At 34.1% G+C, this 17,375-nt stretch overlaps 1 protein-coding gene across 5 annotated transcripts in view; it reads left to right on the top strand.

Moving 5' to 3' along the window:
* COL11A1 (collagen type XI alpha 1 chain) overlaps window positions 1-17,375 on the top strand; it is a 215,235-nt gene that overhangs the window by 142,694 nt on the left and 55,166 nt on the right. For all 5 annotated transcript variants that reach the window (XM_027058472.2, XM_053214541.1, XM_027058475.2 and 2 more), the window contains 4 exons: window positions 2,382-2,435; window positions 5,123-5,230; window positions 5,837-5,926; window positions 6,184-6,237. In XM_027058472.2, coding sequence (XP_026914273.1) covers window positions 2,382-2,435; window positions 5,123-5,230; window positions 5,837-5,926; window positions 6,184-6,237 — 306 coding nt within the window. The remainder of the gene's footprint in view (window positions 1-2,381; window positions 2,436-5,122; window positions 5,231-5,836; window positions 5,927-6,183; window positions 6,238-17,375) is intronic.

Here is a 17,375-nt window from a genome sequence, read left to right as displayed (position 1 = left end):
TTGGTAATGGATGTTGCACGATATGTACTTAATAATGAGTTGATTAGATTTGCTTTAGTGAGATGGTGACTCTAGCCAAAGTGGACGAGTGTGTGAACCTGACCTGAAAAGCTGAGTGGTCAAGGACAATGGTGACTACAGTTTGAATAAAAACAGGTCTCCTCCACAAGAGAGAAGAAGCCGCATTTGAGAGAGGTTCTAAGATGACACAGTAGGATGAATGACGGAGTCTGAGGACTGAAGGGAAGCCTGGGATACCTAGTCTCTCTGCTAGTAATAAGAGAACACAGGAGGAAAATCAAAGGAGAGTATTCATTTAGTGAGCTCCATGTTGAGAATATAAAGTTGAGGAGAGAGTGTGAGGTCCAATTAGAAATGCCCAGTAAGCACTTATGAGAGAGTTATAGGGTTTGACACAGATTAGAGATTGAGGAAGAGTTTGTTGCAGAGGAGTTCATCAACATATAAGTAACAATAGTGGTCCAGAGGGTTATTGAGATAATCTAGGAGTAGATAGAGTGTGGGAATAAACCCTGTGAACAAATCAGTAAGAGGAACAGCAAGCTGTTATCTGTCAATGGGAAAGAAACATGTATATATACATACACATCATACACACATGTATATAGGTATGCTGATATGTATATATACATGTGTGTGTGTGTGTAAATTTCCAAACCAATAACTTGAAAAAAAGTTAAATTACTAAATAAAATCTACAATATATTCTCCTTATATTAATTTGTCTTGCTATTAAAAGTGGTATCTCAAGACAAACCCTGTTGGTCTTAGGAATTAATGGATGTAGGGGTGCCTGGGAAACTCAGTCCATTAAATGTCCAACTCTTGATTTCGGCTCAGGTCATGATCTCATGGTCATCAGATTGAGCCCCACATAGGGCCCCACGGTGGAAGTGGAACCTGCTTAAGATTCTTTCCCTCTCTCTCTGCCCTCTCCTGTTCGCTCTCTCTCTCTCTCTCTCTCTCTCTCTCTCTCTCTCTCTCTCAAAAACAAATAATAAATAAATAAATAAAATTTTAAAGTTTTAAAAATTAAAAAAAAGAATTAATGACTTTAAAAAATAGAAGGGATCTATTTTTTTCCCTGTTACGTCAAGTAAAGTAATTCCAAATACAGCTTCTTCTCCTTTTCCCTACTTACAAAATTTTGTTATTATAATTTAATCAGTTGCCTGTTATATAAGCACAGGGCTACTAGTTTCTGCCCTTTGCTTTCTGGTCTTATTATTTTTAGTCTCATTTTACCATAAGTACTTTTACAAACACTATTTGCTTTAATTCATTTCATCTGAAGGTTTTCTCCCTGTATTTTGAAGCTTCTTCTCCAACTGTTAAGTGGAAGTTAACTTACATGAGAGAGAAATTTGCTAATCATAAAACAGTCATACAGGATGAATAACCCATGAGTCTAGAGAAATATAGACACCAAAATATATGCTCAAAGGCTTTGTTTATTGGCTACATGCTGCTTACATCTACTAGATTTTCTCTTAATGGCTGCGTTATTTACAAGGTACAGTTGTAACTACATTTGGGGATATTTTAAGAAAGAAGACTGATAAAATGCTAAAATGATTACTAATCATGCAAAATGTTTTTTTTTTTTATAAATGTACTCTACATATGCTCTGGTTTCTCTTCAGATCGCATAAATCTTTCGCCTTTTAAATGTACTCTACATCCTGTTTTGTTTTATTTTTGTTTTTATTTTGTTTTGATTCTATTCTTGTTTTATTTTACGTTGGAATGCTGGAAAGAGAAATGCATTAATATGACAGACCTTAGATTTATCTCTGTACACAGAGCCAGTGACCTGTTTCAAGAATGCCAGGGGACGCCTGGGTGGCTCAGTGAGTTAGGCATCCAACTCCGGATTTCTGCTCAGGTCATGATCTCACGGTTTGTGGCATCTAACCCTGAGTCAGGCTTTGAGCTGACAGTTTGGAGCCTGCTTGGGATTCTCTCTCTTCCACTCTCTTTGCCCCTCTCCCATTTGCTTCCTCTAACTAAACAAACAAACAAACATTAAAGAATGTCTAAATCATCATTTATTTCATCCATAAGCATTGCTATGTTAAAATTCTCACTCTGACTAGGTAGATTAGGGCTAAGAACACATTTTTCCTTCATCTTCATCCCAATGTCTTATTTAATTTTTTAAGTTTATTGAAAGTAATCATTGGACTATAATGTGAAATAGTGAGGACGGTCAATTTTGAATTTCAAAGAAAACTAGAATATAATTTATATTTAAACATTTAATAATGAGTATTTTTAACCAAAAAGTGACTTTGTTTTAATGTGAGTTACCTTACAAATTTGAATCTATGCTTTTGTAACGTCTAGCTTTCTTTCCTCAGGGATTTCAAGGCAAGACTGGCCCTCCAGGACCAGGGGGTGTCGTTGGACCACAGGTATGTCCCTGTACTTTATTTCTCTAACAAGATTTATTTTCCTATTTATATTTTCATCTTTTCTATGCTGTATAAAATCTGCCCATTTTATTATGATTCAAAATGTTGTACTTTATGTTTTATATACCAGATTTAAATGCATGCCACTGGCCTATCTCAAGTAAACTTTAGCAAACTTTACTTAGCTGAAGTAATTATTTCAGTTAGATGCATAGAGAAAAGAGAATGAAGCAAATAATGAAAATTCAGTCAGAAAATTCACAATGAAGTTAACATAAAAGCCTGACTGACCATGGTACTACCTACTAACACTACCAAAATGCTTTATTAGAAAGGCCAACCATATATTTTCCTAGAATTTCAAATTACAAAATGACTTCAGATTTCTGAGTATAAATTAGATTTAGATGTATAATATATTACAAATATAATATAAATCTTTGAGCACAACTTTTTTCCCCTAAAACTGTAATATTTGTCATTATTACATGTTTCTTAATATTTTTGTCTTTGTAATGATTTCCATCAATGATAAAATATTAGTTTGTAATCTTTGAATATGTCTAAACAATGACAAAGACGAATAGCTTTTTCGACATAGGTGGCAGAAAGAGTCCCAATGATTGATGCAGTATACTGAATCATGGAATAATTTGTGGGAATAGAAAATATTTATTCTGACAAAGTGGTATTGAATGGACAGAACATATTTAGTTTATTCAGCTGGAATTTTACCCCTGCTATAGCAAAAGAGCAAGAGCAGTTGAATAAGTGTTTTAATTATTTAATTGCATTAAATGGCTTTTTCTCAGCCTATAATTCGTTCTTAGCACTTTATGCATCCACACACACACTCACACACAAGCATGCACATCCAAATACATATGGAACTAAAGAAAGAAAAAACTGCATCATCTTTCTAGGAATATGTGTGACAGAAGCAAAAATGAAGAATTCTTGGATTGGCTAATCATTTAATTCCAAAGATGAATCCCAAAAAAAGGGAAATGCTGTTTGTTCTTTTATAAAGAAAATGTAATATGCATTATTTTTTTTTGCATACTTTTTTGTGTGTGTGCTGACAAGCTCTTAACTGCTTACCAGGTTTAGTTAAAAAAATACTCCCTCAATAATTACCTTCAAAATATCTTATTTTTTCCACTGCAAGCAGCTTCATGGCAATTTTCTGTGAAAAACTATAACTGAAAGAATTATTCCTTTTACATTAAATAAATGAAGTTAAAATCCAACTAGAAGGTAGACATCAAGGGGCTTCCCTGAATATTTCAGGACCTTATACCTTTTGGAAATTCATCTCTGCCTAATGTAGACATCTGGCTTCTGAGATCTTTGTTGTTGTTGTTCCTCCCTACTTTAAGGCATAAAAGTATCAGGTGTTTTGTTGAGGATGCATTTTCATTGAGTTAGTTTTCTTCATTGGTTCTTTTAAGAGAGAAAATCCAATGTCCTATTTCAATAGCCTAATTTTTATATTAGGACAAAGGAAGTGATTTACTAGGAACTATATTGATTGCAATATTTAATATTCACTCCATTTTTTGTAGTCATGTTGCTCATTTTTGTCTCAATAGTGATAGCCATTAAATTAGGATCAATTTTACATTGCTTACTATTGAAATTCCAGTGATCAGATATTCAAGAACAGTTCCTTTCCGGGGAAGTATTTGCACATTAACGATAAATTGAGGACTTTAAGTAATACATAATAAAAGAATTTAAACCTAGAAATTTACACTCAAAGTTGAGGCAGATATGCTCTGTATCCAAGACCAGAGGCAAAGAATCTGTTGCATTTTTAGAAAAATAACAGAGAATGATAATGTGTAAACAACTTCAACAACACATGCCGCTGTTTAACAACCTTGGCATCTGGAAACTTTCTCTTTATATGCCTTTAACTTAAATCCTTCATTTTGCTTTATTCTAAGTGGAGATAGAGAGCAACTGGTCACCATTCTCAATTTACACTTGAAAGCTCATTAAACTTTAGCACCACCAAACAGCACCACTCAGGGGACACATAAATGACCTGATATTTTTCACTTTGGCATTCTGCAGCAATTTAAGGCAGCGGGCTATTTGTTATAGCTTTTGGCCGGGAGGAACTGCCAGCCCAAACTCACAGCCTTCAGGATCTCCCTGCTACATTCCCTAGATTTTGTCAAATGAATATAGATTAACTGTAGGGAGGTCTCCAGTCATGGAAATTCCAAGGAGAACTACTTTGGTTGTTTGGTTTCCAGGGGACCCAGGCTTCTTATCGAGCAGTGATTCATTGAGCAGCTACCCCTGTGGTACCAATGCCTCTTCTACTCCTAAACTCATTGATATCTTATATAAAAAAAGAGGGAATGGGATGAAACTGTAGTTAAAAACTGTGGTTTTAACTGGCATCATTCTGAAGCAATTCTGATATTAAACAAAGAAAATAGCTTTTTGAGTTTACCTATGTATGTCCCTTGTACACTCAGATCCTTACCAAGGACAACACTTGCTCTTTTCAGACTCCTCCTGGATCCGTGCTGCTCTTATATGTTTTGTAGGACATTATGAAAATAAATGAGAATAATAAACTATTGTAAAAGGGAGTAATACTTATTTGGGGTTTATGTTATCCTTATGAAAAACAAAAGCACAATCTAATGAGGTTTTGCTTTCCAATTTAGGGACCAACGGGTGAGACTGGTCCAATAGGTGAACGAGGACATCCTGGCCCTCCCGGCCCTCCTGGTGAGCAAGGTCTTCCTGGTGCTGCAGGAAAAGAAGGTGCAAAGGTATGACATGCTTACAGAATTTTCTTGGCTAAAAATATCCATTTACTTTCCACTGTAGCTTTTCATCACTTGTCCATAGGGTCTCTAACTGTTAGCACAGTGTTTCAATGGATCAGAAAGATGTATCAGTAAAATATTTAGTTATTGTACTTCAAGGTGTGACTGAACAATAACATAAGAGCACTTAGCATCACTTACATAAAGCCATCCATGTATGTACATTCTTTTTTTTTTAATGTTTATATTTACTTTTGAGGCAGAGAGAGAGCATGAGCAGGGGAGGGGCAGAGAGAGAGGGAGACACAGAATCCGAAGCAGGCTCCAGGCTCTGAGCTGTCAGCACACAGCCTGATGCGGGTCTCAAACCCATGAACCATGAGATCATGACCTGAGCCAAAGTCAGACGCTCAACCGACTGAGCCACCCAGGCGCCCCTGTACATTCTTAAATATGATTAGTTCATTATAATGTATGTGGCATTCCACACAATATTCTCATTATTGAATAACATTTAGGCCTTACTTCCAGGTTAGACGTAATAACAATTTTGCTTATAGAAACCTGTAGAAATTATTCTCCATGACTAATGTGTACTATATTCTTTAGGGTGACCCCGGTCCTCAAGGTATCTCAGGGAAAGACGGACCAGCAGGACTGCGTGGTTTCCCAGGTGAAAGAGGTCTTCCTGGAGCTCAGGTATAATCAGCATATAGATAAAGCATCTGAATGAGATTGCTTATTGAAACATTTTTCTCAGGACTTGACTAAGTAAAGATTCATGAGTAATGAAGGGGAAATATGTAAGCATAAGCATTGATTATCATAATATATATAGCAATATATATTTGTGTCTAAAAACACTTCTTAACATCTTCATTTTAGAAATCCTACCTCCCCTATTTATATTCAATTCACATCGATTCATTTTCTTTGTTTTTATTCTCATTTCCCAGGGTGCACCTGGACTGAAAGGAGGGGAAGGTCCCCAGGGCCCACCAGGGCCAGTTGTAAGTATGATTATAATAAATAGCCATGCTACCCTTGGTTGCAAATTATGACTCTTCTTTCATTACTCTCATGCTGTGATCCCACAGTGTGTGGGAGAGAAAATAAACACACGTCAATCAAATCAGTCAATGCCTGGTTTCTACTAATTGTATGCGCTAATGAGTGCAGACACAGAAGAGTTTAGACGATTGGAAATATTTACTCCACTGCTGCTGTCAGGAGGTAAAAGGAGCTAACTTGCTTCATAAATGCCCAAGGAAATAAATCATAATTTGTCTTATTGTGAGTACTTGATGAGACTTGAATTTTGTCAATGCTTTTAAAAAGCAGGTTAATGTAACCTTATGAAATAACTGGAAAATGAGAAAATATCAGATTGTTACTTCACCTTTTCTTTTTTGAGATATAGATCAATCCCTCTGAAAGCAATTGAATACAGTCTTCATTTTCTCCCATGAATTCACCTTTGTTCTTACCTTTTCTCAGAAAGGTTACCAGTAATAGCCAAATTGCCAATTTTAGTGGCCTCATCTCATTCTCTATTTTATTTCACCAGTCTGAAAAGCTGGAAGTGGCTTTAAATCCTCTCTCAACTTTCTAGTACAAAATGTTAAAGTCATATTAGTGCCCCCTCCAATGATTTTTTAAGGCGTCCCTTTTCTTTATTTCCACTGCTACCACCTTTGTCCAGACTCTTTCCTGTCTCTCCTTGCTTAATAGTGTCTTCATTCATGCCTTTGACTCCATCCCTTTAGCCTCTGCAGTTTTGCCCATTGGTTCTAGAATTACCGGTACACTGTGCCATTCCTCTGCTTTAATGCCTCTCATGGTCCCGTGCCACCTTCAGAAACAGACTCCTTAGCATGACCAAGTCATCCTCATGGCTTGGTGCCAGTCACTGTAGCTTATTTTATTTGCCTTATTGACTACATCTAATTCTACCCAATTTAATGCACTGAACTTCTTGCTTCTCAAAGTACCATGATCTTTTACACTTTGCAGAGAGTATACTATTTACTTTTCCCCTTCTTACAGAAGACCCCATTTTCCCTTTTCTACTTGACAAAAATTCTACTTATCTACAAAGATCAAGCTTAAATGTTAAATCTCTATGTGGTCATTCCTTGACACTTTACTTCCATTTCATTTTTTTGGTGAAATTTTTTCACCCTTAGTGCTCTTTGTTATGGTTTGTGTTTCACAAATTACTTTGGAATATAACTGGTTGTCTCTCTCATTAGAATGTGAGTTTCTGTATTTTAGTACATTCACAGCATGGTGTCTGACAGACAGTAATCATTCCATATCTACCTATTTGAGTTGTCAGAAAGCCTTATATTGGAGTAAAGTGTATATAGCATAACTAATACTGAGAACATGGCATTTTTCCTTTGGCTGATTGATTAACATATTTAAGCTGAAGATCACATAAATGTCATATTACAGTGATTAAGGTAGGTATGGACATATTGTAAAGATTTTTTCAAAAGAAAAATAAGTATTTCAATAACTATATTTGACCTTTTATATGTGCAAAAATATGTAGAACACTTAAAATATCCTGATAAGTAAGTGCTGGTAGCACTAGCAGGAACAAAAGTTGAACACAACAGAAGTTTTTATTTGAGCATAGAATCTTCAAAATGTTCAGCACAATGTAATACATTTAATCAGAATTTCATATTCTAAACTGATTTTATTTTAGGATATATATATTTTTTTTAAGATCAAGTTATTGTATCTGTGAAACCTGAATCACCATTACAAGAATTAAATTGTTTAGTTTTAGGGCCCGAATAATGCTATCTAGGTGTTTGGAAAAGTTAATATCCATGTATTTGTATTTCTATTTGCATAGTATACACAAGAGATATACTTTAATAGACTATTAATCAACAAGTATTTGCATATATAATTATATATTAAATATGATATAAAAATCTAATATTTATTTAGTCAGCTTTAACACCATTTATTTGGCAATACTACCTACTTCCTTATATACAATTAAGTTCGATAGAACATATCCCTTTAAGTGACCTTAAGGTAAACCCTTTCGAAAAGAAACACACCAGCCTCTAAACAGCACTGCAAGGCAGTCAATGATTAGATGCCTAATGGCATACAAACAATAAACATTAATTCTGCAAGGTTGGGAGGCAGAGAAGAGAAAGCAGCAAAAAGGTCATGCAGGAGGTGGCCCTTGAACTTGGCTTCACAGAGTGCAGAAGATTGAAAGATCATTTAAGAGTGAGAAAAAAAAAAAGATAAGGCATTAGGGGATATCCGATCTTATTAAAGCAAGTGCTTTGAGAGGAAGGACTAAAATTTGATAAATTCTTGCTAGGATCCAGGCACTCTGCTACATATTCACATAATTTAAAGCTAGAGCAGATATATAATATGGCATATGATTATTGAAGTTCTAAAGTCGTAAGTTGAAGTAATTTGAAGTTTTGAAGGTTTTGGAGCAAGTGGAGTAAAAAAATACAGTCTTTTGGAGTAAAAAAATAAATTTTAGGGAAAATATCATTGTGTATAATATAGGACATAAATGGGAGAGACTCAAGCATGAAAGCTGTGATCAATGTCATAATATGAGTGAGCCAGTGACAAGGCCAGTGGGAAGTCGAAGGACAGTACGGATGTCACAAACACTGGGATGGCAGGAGAGGATTTATTACTAAGATTGGATGTGGGCAGTGAGGAAAGATGAAAGCTGAGTGATACCTTAAGCTTGTGTCCTTGTGGGAATGACAGCTTAGTGTTGCCTTCCATTCCCAGAGCAATTTTACCTGGTCAGGATCAACAACAACAAAGACAACAACAACAAAGACTTTCACATGGAAACCCAAAACCTCTCAACAGTCACAAGAGATTTTAAAAAGCTTTATATTTTGCTAATAGAAATGTTCCACAGATGCTCACTGTGAGTTCAGTTATTTTGAATTAACACCTTTTCCCATAATAAATTCACATATCTAATTCTGTATCCATCATCCAATGAAAATTCTTCAAGAGGAACCACTAAAGACATCATTCATATTTATTAGTTCCTTATGCTATTTCTATAATTGCTATAAAATGTACTAAAGAGGTTCATGATGATGACTTCTAGTTCGTAATAAGTTTTAACAAAGCCTTGTTTACTCTATCTAAAACAATTTTTTGCATGTGAAATTTGATTGGAAAAGTTTTTATTCCAAATGAAAAGACTAAAAGAAAAAAGGTTGGGTGCCTAGGTGGCTCAGTCGGTTGAGCATCTGACTGTTAATTTGGGCTCAGGTCATGATCTCACATTTCATAGGATTGAGTCCCTCATCGTGCTCTGCGCTGACAGCACAGAGCCTGCTTAGGATTCTCTCTCTCTCCCTCTCTCTCTGCCCCTCCCCATTCTCAAAAATAAATAAATAAACATTTTTTAAAAAAGAAAGAAAACTGTTGATTTTCTAGATGTAAATCATATTTTAGCCAGAAAATTTATTCATGTTAATTCTTATTTTTTGTGGTTCAAGACTTTTTATGGTGTTAGGTTGCAATTGATAGTGAACACAAGGAATCAGGAGTGGTGACTGATTTATCAAGAAAGATCACAAGTTCTATTTTGCAATGTTGATCAACGGGTGACATCAACATATCAGAGGAAAATATCTGGTCATTTGGTGAGAGACAGCCAAATTCTAAGTCATAAGGGATGAAGGGGTAAAAATAACCTGTAGAATTTCTTGACTCTATAATAGATAGTTCTGAGTGTTTATCAATCTCATACTAACTTTGCCTTTGAGATTTTGACCATGTCATGGTAAATGCAGGACTGAAATTCATAAGAATGGAGAAGGATGGGATTTTGCAGTTATTCATATTAAAGAAAAAAAATATTAACGTGATGAATTCTCTGTGGGAAAGAAGGTGGATAAAGAATGTGACGGGTAAAGGAAATAAAAAAGGGCAGTGAAGCAATGTTAAAAGTGTTTATTCTTGGGACGCCTAGGTGGCTCAGTCGGTTGAGTGTCTGACTTCAGCTCAGGTCATGATCTCATGGTTTGTGAGTCTGAGCTGTCAGCACAGAGCCTGGAGCCTGTTTCAGATTCTGTGTCTCCCTGTCTCTCTATCCCTCTCCCGCTTGCACTCAGTCTGTCTCTCTTTCAAAAATAAATATTAAAACAAAAGTGTTTATTCTTTCAAACCTTAATGCTAGGAACTTTATAAATTTTATTTGATTTGATTCTTGCTACCTCAGGAGATATTATCATTACATTTTTAAAGGCAAAAAGTCAGAGGTTTAGAGAAGGTAAACAACCTATCCATGTTCATGGTCCTTTGGAGATAAAAAGCCAAAAAGCCTTTGGAGACATTACACAGACTCATTTCCAGATAAGTATGCCTCTCACTCTGCAAGAATTTGCTTAATTAAGTGTTCTCTTTCTCTATCTCTCTCTCTCTACCTCTCTGTACCTTTCCACCTCTCTCCACTTCTCTCTGTCAGTTGCATTTTCCCAAGTCTTCCTGACCCTTCTCCACTGCTGTGAATAATTTTGTTCAAAGGGAGAAAGTTACAGGAGTTAACATCAGAGCTAACTGGCTTTAGTATTCCTTTACGTGGTCTTTATAACTAATTTGAATGAATGTGAGATCAAACTGCTTAACCAGACGTACAGTTTGAATACTTAATGACTATAGATGTTTTCCGTATTCCATTGTATCTTTAGCTTATTAATCCTATAATGCAATTTTTAAGGAGCCTAGGTGTGCTGGATTACTAGAGAATCCTAGGTGTATTTCTGGATTACTAGAGAAATAAATTCCCTCATTGCACAGGATATTGATGAACTAAAACTAAAAGCCTTAAGTAGGGGTTTTATTAATTAACAGTTCTTGCTCACAGTGAGATTTTTAAGCTTCGTACATGTCACAATTTTGTACCTTATGCACTATATTTTTTATGTATTCTAATCCATACAAAGCAAAATATAATATTTAATAGCCAGCCATCCAACCTTGTGTCCATATGTTTATTTATAAATATTTTTGACATTCATTCTCTTTATTCATAATCCATTCAGTCAGAAATACAGTCTGGGTTATCTTTGTCACATTGCTATGATATCCTACGGAAGCGGGCTTACTGAACTCTGAAAGGTCTAGCTGTGATGTCATTGGCTTATGCTTGGAGGAACTACGATGTGTAGAGTTTTATCAACCAAAGGGATCTGTTTGAGGATATGAGAGATTGCTTGATGCAGGGCCCTCGTTATGAATATCCTTAGAAGAAATCTCTTGCTACTCCTAGCTTTAGAAATCTTTGTAATTTCTTTAGCAGTTAGCTAGCTTCCCCATCCCCTTTTAACTTATGAATTGTGAAATTGATTTCTCTTTTGGCTTTGACTTACAGAAATCATAGGGTCAAAATTTAGGAACTTTCCAAATTCAGTTCTATCAAAAAAGTACATGTGATATGCTTTAATATTATCTATACTATTTTATTATAATTAATTTTTTAAGTGTTGGACAGGACCCATTGAATTGATTTCATAACCCATCAGTAGATTATGGCGTGAAGTTGGGAAGGACATTTGTCTATAGTATGCATTTTTAGATTACTAATATTGTTGGTTCTATCTTTTGCCATAAAAGGCTACTGTCTTATCTATTTTTTTGCCTATTTCTTTTTCTTTGTCTTTTTATTTATATTTTCTTAAATTTTATGTCTTCTTTGTAAACTGCTATACATCTTTTCTTATGGAAAAACTATAATTAAATATCTGAATACATTAGCCAGTCTATTAAGCTAAAATTATACAGATTCATTAAATAGATATTTCCTGCAAATAGCTTATGGTATACTGAAGAAGACAGATATGAAGTAGATAAAACAACATAATAAATAATAAGTAATTTCTTAAAATATAGAATAAAGAAGACAAGATGAGAACAATGATTTTTCCATGTTCTAATTGTAGCTATAAATAAAAATCAGTTTTATATATGGAAAGCAAATTTTCTAAAGGTTGTGCTACCAGAAGTGATAATATATTAAGAAACAGTTTTTAGTGTTCCCACTTAAGATAAACAAAATGATCCCAACAGGTGCTGTGACTTTGGGCTTTTAAAGTTTGGCAAAAACCAACCGCTCACTGTATGCATGATGTTGTACACAAGAGTTGATAATAGATGTCAGTCAAAGCACAAGCATGTTTTCTGATCTCAGGGGGTTTACTTACTAAGTGGATGTCTTGATGAACACACACAAAGCAGAAAGCAACCAAGGACTGAGTGGCAAGAGAGGAAGGCAGTGAAGAATTTTTCTCACATGTTGAACATAAACTTGAGTAAACATTTTATATTTGTGTAAATACACAATATATAAACATACTTATGCAAGTAAATTCTCAGATTGTACCTACCACTTATATTTTCACAAAAGAAAATCAAGGAAAGTGTATTCCCTAAACAAACTCTCTTGTGCATATGTTTTTTTCTGATATGGAACCACCTCCTTACCAATAGTTATTTCTCTAGAAATAAGCGGATTAAAACAGAATAGTGCATTTAATAAAAGGCTTACATTCTTACAACCACATTTTTCCCCCTGAGAATGGTTGCAGTTAATGTGGAGATAGTATATATGAGAAGGGGCCAGACGTAGAGCTTATAAAGGTGAATGTCCAAGATTTCAAAATTGTGCCATCCATACTTTCCTATGATTTCTATTTCATGACTATCTGCTGATAATTCTGACTCTCCTTTTCCTCTTTGTGTGCTATTATTTTTTCTTGTCATCTCTTTCTTAGGAGTTTACATGTGTTTCCTATCATAATTCTTATTTTTGTCTAATTTTTTTTTCTACACCCAATTCCAGAGAATTTTCTTTTCACTGGCTTTTACCTAGTCCTCAATCAAAGGAATAGATAAATTCTTAAAAGGATTATACCTACTGATTAATTCATCATATACCATACTTTTTGAGATAGAGTGCATTTTCTCTATTGGAATCCAGGTTTATTATAATAGGTTTATTATATAGGTTTATTATAGTTTATAATAATAGGTTATTATGACATCCAATCAGGGATGACCAAAGGATAGAGATGGTAGGGATTAAAGGCCAAAGACTGAGATATTGCAAGATTTTGACTTAATCATTTAGTATTTATGCTTTATATTCTGGTAATGCTTGATATTTTATCTGAATTTTTGGCTTTATGATCTACAACATGTGTAATCTGGGGAGTTTGGGGGTTCCTCAAACTCATTTTGCCGTGAAGGTCAAGTTTGCCTTAAAAGAAAGGGCAGATTTTTTTCCTCCTTCTACTTGAATTATTCCAGTTTGTAAAAACTTGTGTTCGTGCTTTAAATAAAAAAGGGTGGAAAAAATCTCTACCCTTATTTTAAGTGTTACCTTAGATGAACCGTATAACCTGGATCTTAGTTTTCTCTTCTTATAAAACTCCTCTCTAGTGGGCTGCCTTTTAACTGGATCCTGATGAGATCATTTCTCTGTTTACCACATTTGTTTACTTTACAAACGTTCCTCAGAATATGAAACACCCAGTGAAAATAACAGGAAATGCTTATCTGGATGTTCTCCTGTGTCTGAACAGTTAGAGGAATAACCACTGTTCTCTTTGCTCCAAGAACATAAACTGATACTATTGCTTCTTGTTTTATTTTCATTGTAAAGTTTAGGGGAAAGGGCTGCAGAAGAGGATTGGCTAACATAAAGTTAAAGAAAGGTAACTAAATCGAGAAATGTAAAATTCTCCCTTTTAAAAGCAGCTAAATGTTCACCTTTCAACTGAAAACATGTGACCTGTAGTGATTAATATTTACTATTAAAATCACAATATTTTATGATATTATGGTTATTATAATTCATGCAAGTCAACATATTCTATTGCCTTTGCTTTTGCACAGCAAAGAAAACAATAAAACAAAAAGACAACTACTGAATGCCTTTGGAAAACTTTTAATTTGCCATGTTCCCATTGCTATGGAAATAATGAAGTGGGAAAATGATATTTCTGTAGTTTTTAGCCCTTTTTTGGTGAGTTATTTCCATTTAAGCAATTTTGATGTGTTAAATATTCACCATTGATGTAAAACATGAGTATACAAACAGTTTAAATTAGGATTAAAGATATTATTCTGTGGAAAAATCTCTACCATTCTTCTAATAGTATAACCTTAAATATATCATATAAAATTCTGGACCTTAGTTGTTTTTTTTTTTTCCCTATTGAATTTTACCACTACGCTCTTTTGAGATTGCATATCTATTTTTGAAATATATAGATGTTCATGGACAGTTCTCTTAAGATCTGTTGCATTTATACCTTACGACAGACATTGCTCAAAGAAACTTAGAGGTATCACCACATGAAGCATCACAAAAACCTGAAGGCAAACTATTTCTGTCCCCATTTTATTGGTGAGAAATGTGAGCCATTGAGTGCTTGGTCAGTTTGCTCAAGATGGGAATGTTAGTGGCTCCATTGCTGGAAAGGAAAAAGATCACATATACAACTGACATGTTTATTTACTTAGGGTCTGCTATGTTCTAGTAACTGTTCAAAGTTCTGGAGGTCAGTGAAAAAAATAAGCAAAAATCCCACCTTTGTGGAGCTGATCACTTATCAATTTAATCTATGTTGAAACCCAAATGCATTTGTTTTAAATGGAAAATTTTATTTATCTGACAATTATAAAGCCCACTGTTCCTTACCTAAGCTGGTTAAAGAGCTATGTAATAATTTCTATCACTATAAATGTCTACCCTTTATGGAAAAAAATGGATTTGCAACGTTTCTCAAGGGCTGATACCTACCCTAATACATTTTGTATTCCCAGTCAGTGTCAGAAGAAAGTAGATTCTAACTATGTGTTTGTGGAATGTGTAAATAGGTTCTCTTTTTAATATTGGTTTTACATTTTTTTTTATGAGATTTCTCCAATGATTCAGTTGGGACTAAGCGATTCATAAGGCTTATTCTTTTAAAAGTTGGCCTGGGAATATTTTTAAAAGATTTGCAAGTTTGTAAGACCATTTGCTTAATAGGTAGGTATCATCAGAGATTTTCACTATTCATTTACAGATGTATAAAACAAAATCATTGCAGAGCATGCTGTTATTAGAAATATCTAGACTTATAGAATGTTTGAAATAACTAATGGAAAAAGAAATCACAGTTGTACTTTAGGGCACAAATATACATCCAGATAGTCTTCTTATTGTTTTCATCTACTGTTTCAAAGTTAATGATCTGTGACAAGATCATGAAGCAATATTTTAACTGCAGGAAAGTAATGTGTTTTTATTGTTAATTTTAATGCAGGTTCTACAAGCAAGATGGCAATCTGAAATTTAATCTTATGAATGCTCCAAGGGAGTAATTAAAATAGTTAAGCTTCACCATAAAAAATAGCATATAATATCTACAAACTGTACACATTGTTATTGATCCAAATCAGCATTCTTTCTTGACTTGATGTACATGAACATTTTATTTGATTAATGTTAAATATTAAACAGACTTTTGTAGAAAATTAGTAAGCATTCTTTTCTTAAGTAAGGCTAATCATTATTTTCATATAGCTTCTTGGCATAACGTATCCAGTTAAGGAAATACATATTTCTCTTAATTGTAATACCACATTTTCTAGATAAAATATATATTCAATTGATTCTCTCTTTCCTGCAAATTTGGGAAATTTCTATTGACTACACATAATAACATTTAGATCCTAATTTTTTTAAAGCTAATTTATTTATTTTGAGAGAGACAGAGATACAGCGCAAGTAGGAGAGGGGCAGAGAGAGAGGGAAACAGAAGATCCAAAGCAGGCTCTGTGATGACAGGAGAGAGCCCAATGCAGGGCTGGAACTCATTAACTGTGAGATCATGACCTGAGCTGAAGTCAGACGCTTAAGTGACTGAGCCACCCAGGTGCCCCTAGACCCTAAATTTTCAACATATCTATTATGTTCATATATTTCATGGAAACACCAGTGCATATCTCTAATTCTATTATCATGTTCTTACATTTATTGTTGTTACTTATAATTATTTGATGCATACAGTAAATATTTTCTGCTTTGGAAGTATTGATGAAGAAATCATAGGGATATTTACAGAACAAAATTCAGTATGCCCAATGGTGCGTTTATTCCTTCAGAAAATAATGGTAGAAAGCCTAGCATACTACGGTAAGTTGTGCAAGAAACATTTAGAAGGATGTTTCATGCTTTAAATTCTCAGAATAGTACAACCTTTAGAAAAGACAGTTGTCATCCTGTGCCTAAAGAATGGCTAGAATTTTTAAACAGTGCAGGAAAAGACCAAAGACTTTCCAAGGTAGAAGGTAAGTGTGACCAACAATTCAGAGGTAACAGCAGGCATATTGTATTAGAGGGACAGTGAAATCTATGATATATTAGGAGAAAATAATTTACACATTACAATACTAAAATCTAAAGTAAAAAAATTCTGAGCATGTGTATATGAGTATTTGGGCGGGGGGAGATCAAGGATAAATACATTCTCAAAAAGATACATTATCCAAATTGTTTATAGAGTTCTGTACATAAGAAGGAATAGTTAGCTTTTAAAAATCAAAGGTGGAACATAATGAAAAAGTCCCACAAATGTGTTGAATAATTCTCCAAACTAAAAACAATTCTTTGGTTTTGAAAGTTAAATAAAAAACAAAAACAAAAAAAAGCTTGTAAGTAACAGTGACAAGAAGCAAAGATTCTAATGATTAACAAAGTTTAAATGAACTATAAGAATGACAGAGAATGACTATTAAGATGAATGACATAAGCATTGCCATATTCTTTGAAGTTTTCTCATTTTAGAGGATGTTCAATGAATATGAGCTCATTCTGGTAGAAGTGGTCTTAAATGGCTCTTTCTCCTATTTATTAAGATTTAGCACAGTATGTTTGAATTATAGTGGTACAAACAATCAAGGATTCTTTTTTTTTCTTTTCTAACACTATTTATGAAGTACTCAGTACTTAGGAAGATCTTTGTGTGGATTATGGCACATCAGGCCCTTACGGTATTTATCTGAAAAATAAGCAAACTATATTGGAATTAAATTATATTGCATATACAGAGAAAATGACACAATAATT

The sequence above is a fragment of the Acinonyx jubatus genome, chromosome C1 (genome assembly GCF_027475565.1).
Source record: "Acinonyx jubatus isolate Ajub_Pintada_27869175 chromosome C1, VMU_Ajub_asm_v1.0, whole genome shotgun sequence".
NCBI lineage: Eukaryota > Metazoa > Chordata > Mammalia > Carnivora > Felidae > Acinonyx > Acinonyx jubatus.
Note: the sequence above shows the minus strand (reverse complement) of the source record. Positions and strands in the feature narration are given on the sequence as shown.